The sequence below is a fragment of the Silene latifolia genome, unplaced genomic scaffold, assembly GCF_048544455.1.
Source record: "Silene latifolia isolate original U9 population unplaced genomic scaffold, ASM4854445v1 scaffold_20.1, whole genome shotgun sequence".
In the NCBI taxonomy this organism is placed as follows: Eukaryota; Viridiplantae; Streptophyta; class Magnoliopsida; order Caryophyllales; family Caryophyllaceae; genus Silene; species Silene latifolia.
The window spans coordinates 3,606,345-3,612,109 of record NW_027413163.1 but is presented as its reverse complement, the minus strand read 5'-3'; the positions used below and the strand labels follow the sequence as shown (position 1 = coordinate 3,612,109).

The 5,765-nt window shown below is 35.6% G+C and overlaps 1 protein-coding gene across 1 annotated transcript; it reads right to left on the bottom strand.

Annotated features, from left to right (window-relative positions):
- Positions 1-821: 821 nt before the first annotated feature.
- Positions 822-5,482, bottom strand: LOC141638482 (protein FAR1-RELATED SEQUENCE 5-like). Its single transcript, XM_074447896.1, has 6 exons — positions 5,419-5,482; positions 2,849-3,441; positions 2,564-2,711; positions 1,653-1,680; positions 1,281-1,290; positions 822-989 (listed from the first exon to the last, which is right to left on the bottom strand). The coding sequence occupies exons 1-6, from the start codon at positions 5,480-5,482 to the stop codon at positions 822-824; spliced, it is 1,011 nt and encodes a 336-aa protein (XP_074303997.1).
- Positions 5,483-5,765: the final 283 nt, after the last annotated feature.

The following is a 5,765-nucleotide window of genomic DNA, read 5'->3' as shown; positions in this document are numbered from 1 at the left end:
ACACTTATTTTAGTCTAATTAAGCTTTCTTATTACCTTTGTTTTCTACAAACACTATCCATTTCTATTCAAGTGTAAATTTAGTCAAGTGTAAAAGCAGTGGTTTAGACTGGTTTTATTCCACTGTTATTCTACCATTATTCTGCTGTTATTGCAGTATTACACCGCATAATAAGCGATTATTCACTTTGTTATTGTACTATTAGTCTACACTTATTCTACTGTTATTCCACTAGTTTAATTAAGGTTTACAAACACTATCCAATTTCTACGAAGAATATGCATTTTCTATTCAACTCACAATGGTCGTTTTTTTTCTCAACTCGTGATTTTATTCTTATTGCACCGTTATTCTAACATTTATTGCACTATTATTCTCGCATAACAAGTAGTTTATTCTCAATTATTGCAAAGATTATTCCACAAAAGGACTAGTTTATTATGTTTGTTATTCCACCGTTAGTCCAAAGATTATTTTGTTAAAACTATTCATTTTTATCCAAGTGTAAATTTAGTCAAGTGTAAAAGCAAAGTGGTTTAGACTGCTTTTTATTCCACTCGTTATTCTACCATTATTCTCACATTATTGCAGTATTTATTCTGCATAATTAGCGCTTATTATCTTGTTATTGCACTATTATTCCGCAAAGACTTCGTTATTCCAACATTACTTAAGCATAGTAGTAAATAGTACTTAAAGATAGTAATTACATAATAAACATTAACGATCTAAAATATTAAAACCATTATTTTTAAAGCAATAAATATTTTAAACATATTTTAAAGCGAAAGCCTGACCATCATCGTTAGATTTTTATATCTTTATTCTATTCTCTCGATGTTCCATGCGCTACGGTCCATGGACAAAGGTTTCTCAACTTCCACCGACTCATCCTGAAAAGGGTTTTTGTATCCTTCCATAAGTTCCATGGCTTTCGAATCGGTGTCCAATTGCCGAGAGATTGAAATATCGACTTCGATGTAATACTTCTTCAAAGCATTCACACTAGCAATGAATTGATTGTCCATGTCGGCTTCTGTAGTTCCTATTTTTCTTTTCCTTCAACTCGCTCTCTACGCATACGTTCATTTTGAAGTTCAAAGAACCTTCAATCGTGCCTTAACATTGTCGACCTTTCTTATTAAGGCCTCTTCACGGTTTTTACGCTTCTCTAAATTTGTCCTTGTGTCGATCAACTCTATCGTAAGGGACTATATCGTCCGTTTCGCTTCATCGATTTCCTCCTTGTCGGGACCTTCGGTTATCGTCGCCACACTTACCTCACTCATCCTGCATCATTGGAAGTATGAAACTTTTTGCATTATAAAAAGATGTTTAAAATATTTCAACCAAATTAAAAGCAAACCAAAGCGAAGAAAGAGAATTACCTTTTCTCAAAAGATCGAGTATAGTGTAGACAGATAAGAAAAATATACATGAAAGAAAAATAAAGAATAGAAAGATAAGAAATTACCTTTTTGCAGAGGAGATAAAGTTTTTTTTTGGAATGGACTTTTTCAGTGTGTGTGTTTTTTTTTACTCGAAATAGCAGTATTTATAGGGGCTTGGGGAATAGAAACAATTTTTCTGTAATAAACTATAGAAAGATAAGAAATTATCTGTCTACCAACAAAAAAAAGATAAGAAATTACCTTTTGCAGAGGAGATGCAGAGTTTTTTCTGGAATACAAACAATTTTTCTGTACTTATTCAGTGTGTGTGTTTTTTTTTTTAATACGCAATAGCAGTATTTATAGGGGCTTGGGGAATACAAACAGTTTTCCTGTAATTATATTAGATTAGGTTAGGTAACTGATTTTAATAAAAACTGAAAAGTGGAACTGCTTTTTATAAATATTACTAATCTGTTATTATTCAACTATTATTGTAGTGTGTAAATGCAGTTTTATTTTGTGGGTGGTTTGTGGAAAAACAGTCAGATAATATTAACAAAAAAAAATTAAAGTAACTAGTATTAATTCTCATATAATGTAGGTCTCACTTTATTATCTAGAAGAAACATTTTAGGTTAAAATGTAATTCAAACAATGACAAATAGTAAAAGTCTTTGACATTTTTAGGCGAGTCTTTATCGTAGCATTGCCTTTTTGCGTCTCTTTTGTCTTTGTTAGTTCATGCATCTGATTCATATTCCTGCAATGTTTGTTAGTATTTAGCAGCTACATTAATAGCAGAATAGCAGTAGAATAACATTAATAGCAGTAGAATAACAATTAGAGCAAATTTAGCAGCTACTCTGCTGTTATTGCAGAGACTATCCATTTCTACGAAGAATATCCGTTTTCTATTCAAAAATAACAACACATTAATAGCAGAATAGCAGTAGAATAACACAACAGCAAAAGAATAGCAGAGTAACACCGAATAATAGGGGAATAACGAAGAAATAAGAGGATAACATTAGAATAATAGGAGAGTAATAGTTCGATTCATACCTCTTCGCTTTACGATTCTTCTTCATCATCGTCATCGAAGGGGGACTTTCAAAGAAATGGAAGATTACAAGTTCTACTGTTGTGGTTCACCCACTTCTTGCAGTTACCGCATCTTCGCTTCCTCTTTTGTGGCTTGCTCTTGGCCTTTTCTTTCGACGACCTCAATCTTTTACCACTGCCCTTATTGTTGGCCTTGTTTGGCGGTCGAAGGTCAATATCATTTGAAGCTGTGATGCCAAGAAGAGCCTCGATTTTCTGGTTTTTAGTTTTCGGTTCAATTGGTCCTGTGATGTTCTCCCCGAACCGTGTCGTGGTTTTCGAGCTTGCTTCATCTGTTTAATCGTAGCATAACTGTCCATCACCCCGACAGTTGCATAAATCTCATACCAAACCTTTGACATCTCAGCTTTCTTGATGTCAGCTTCATCAATGTCTTCTATCACCTTTCCATTTTTATCTCGGACAATTGGCCCGTAGGATTTCTTTGTCCATCGAGCAAGGACATAAGGCTCAGGTATCCTGTGTACCTGCCTACCATTCCACACCCACAATATATGCCGACAGACAATGCCATGCCTCTCAAACAGCTTACATGCACATTTGCTCTCGTTAGTTTTGGTGTTAAATTCCACTCGGAAGTTTCTGTGCTTCAGTCCATCACGAACGTCATGGTACTCCACTGTCCCTACTGTTGTCAAATTCCTGACCCCTATGCTGCATATCGCATGTTTGACTTCGTTCTGAAAGTCTGCAAAGATAGGATGTGTGTAGACAAGTGAGACATGCATCTCTACCTTCATCGGCCCTACTTTCTCGAGCATACTATGCTCGTTGGCAGTGTCCAACCTCCTTTGTGAATGCCTCTGCTGTTCTATTACGGAATTGTACCTCATCCAGAACTCGACAAGGGTTCCAAACTGGCTTTCAAAGCGCTTGAAATAGCTGTTTGAACTTTCGGATCTCTGGGTTGTCCGCAGCAAACAACCTAGAGGAAGATCCCGAAAGTAAGCCGGTATCCACTTTTGTCTTATTGCAAATACATACTTCAACCACCGGTTGCTTTGCATACCATGGGCTTCAATAAAAGTTTCCTAGTTCTGTTCAAATTCTTCTAGCTCGAGGTCGACATCCCACACAACGGCATTTTATGTCGGTCATAAATTCCGTGTCATTGCATATTTCCCTTCCCACCTTCTCTGGCATTTTCTGCATGATCTGCCACATGCAGTACTTGTGAACAGAATGCTTGAAGACATTTGGGCACGCCTTATTAATTCCAGGGCACTGGTCTGTAATTACACACTAAGGTTGCTGCTGCCCCATTGCTTCGAGGTATTTTTTAAAAATCCACTCAAATGAATCCTGACTCTCGAAGTCAAGTAACCCAGCTGCAAAAGTTACCGTCTTCTTGTTGTGGTCTGCTCCGGTGAAGGGAGTAAACACCATGAAATATTTGTTTGTCCCATAAGTAGGGTCAAACGAGATCGTGTCTCCATATAACTTGTAGTTGTTTATCCCTTCCTTATCAGCCCAAATAACTTTCGTCAAGCATTTGTTCTCATCCTGATCATAAGCAAAATAGAACCCGTTTGTTTCAGCCAGCATTTTGAAATGCCTAATGAACATTTTAGCATCCTTATCCCCAATGTAACACTTGATATTTCGTTTGAAGTTTTTGAAGTCTAGCTTAGTATGATCAATAATGGTCCTCTTACTGTAGTCATGGACGTCCCTTGAGAGCTTTTGGAACTCTCTGTTTTTGACAGAGTAAAGAGAGTGATTGTGAACGTCTACAAAGACGTCCACAATATATCCAAATTTCACTGTCGTCGGTTTTTTCACAGGTTCTCAACCTCATGTGCGCCTTGCACCACACCTTGTCGAGCATGCTTCTTTGGTCGTCTAATTCTTCGCTCTTTTTCTCTCGTTGTACTCAAATTACCAGCTTCGTGATTTGTTACTTGAAGTCGCAGCTTTTCTTTTCATATCCCTATACCCCCGTCCCTATTCTGCATCAGATTTGACGACGCGCCCCTTATACTTCGAATTTGTGTACCTTCTCACATCAAATACGCAAGCCAATGCATATATGTTGTAGAACTGTACTGCATCGTCCAAGGTAAGAAAGAACATGCCACGTTTAGGCGTAAAATCACTCTCAATAGTCCTTACGAACCCACCGCTCGCACCCGGGTGTATCTTCGTAATGAAGAGTTGGAACAAACTCATCGTTTTCTTCGTCCGAACAGGTTGGGCTGGTGAATATATTGTTATTAGAAGAATCCGCAATAGCTAAGACCGCATTGTCTTCAACAATAGAGACAGAGAAAGATCCGGGACGGTAAATTATTATAATGAGTACAATCAAGTGGACAACAAAATGACAATAACATCACAATAATAAAGAGCATGAGGGAGAGATCAACATTGCAAAGAATGTGACAATAAGAGTATGATAACAAGAAATGGGAAACAGATTTACAATCAATAACATCAGAATAATAGTAAATGTGTTTTTCTTATGCTACTCTCTTATCAATGTATATTTTCATGCTAGTGCACCATAATATCGTAACAATAGGACCATAATATCGAATAACAAAGACAATAATATCACCATGTTTCTCTACTTTCTACAATAATAGTACAAAGAATATCGAATAACAAAGACAATAATATCATCATATTTCTTCTACTTTTTACAATAATAGTACAATAATATCGAATAACAAGACAATAATATCATCATGTTTCTCTACTTTTTACAATAATAGTACAATAATATCGAATAAAAGATCTTTTTCTACTCTAATACAAGATAGACAATACATTAATATCAGAATAACAGCTGAGAAACAGATAAAATTCAATAACAGTATTTTGAACAACTGTTGATAAAAAGATAAGAATCAATAACAGTATTATAAACTACAGCTGAGAAACAGAGAATAATCGTTATTACCTGTTTCCATATTTACTGTCGAGTTGTTTTCTTCGCTACAATTGTTGTTAATAGCGTTGTCCATCTTTTATACCTGAAAACAGTAAAATCAAGTATTCAATTCAATTAAAATCAACGAATTTCACGATTTTTACATTAATTTCGAAAATACGATTGAATACACTAAAAATCAACGAATTTACATTACCTGTAATTCGATTGCAGCTAAAAATCAACGAATTTGTGTAATCGTATTAGATTTTCTTATGAGATTTCTATAGGCGTCGTTCTGATTTTTGTGTTTCTGTGTTTCTGATTTGTAGAGAGATGTAGAGAGAGAGAGAATATCGTTTAAATGAAGTTTCTGT

Bases quoted from the DNA above. Each gene is read 5' to 3' on its own strand.
- LOC141638482 (XM_074447896.1), bottom strand. From the start codon at position 5,482: ATGGACAACGCTATTAACAACAATTGTAGCGAAGAAAACAACTCGACA. The intron at 3,442-5,418 runs GTAATAACGATT...ATCTTCCTCTAG, and splicing joins GACAGTAAATATGGAAACAG to GTTGTTTGCTGCGGACAACC. The intron at 2,712-2,848 runs GTTTGGTATGAG...ACTAAAAACCAG, and splicing joins AGAAAGCTGAGATGTCAAAG to AAAATCGAGGCTCTTCTTGG.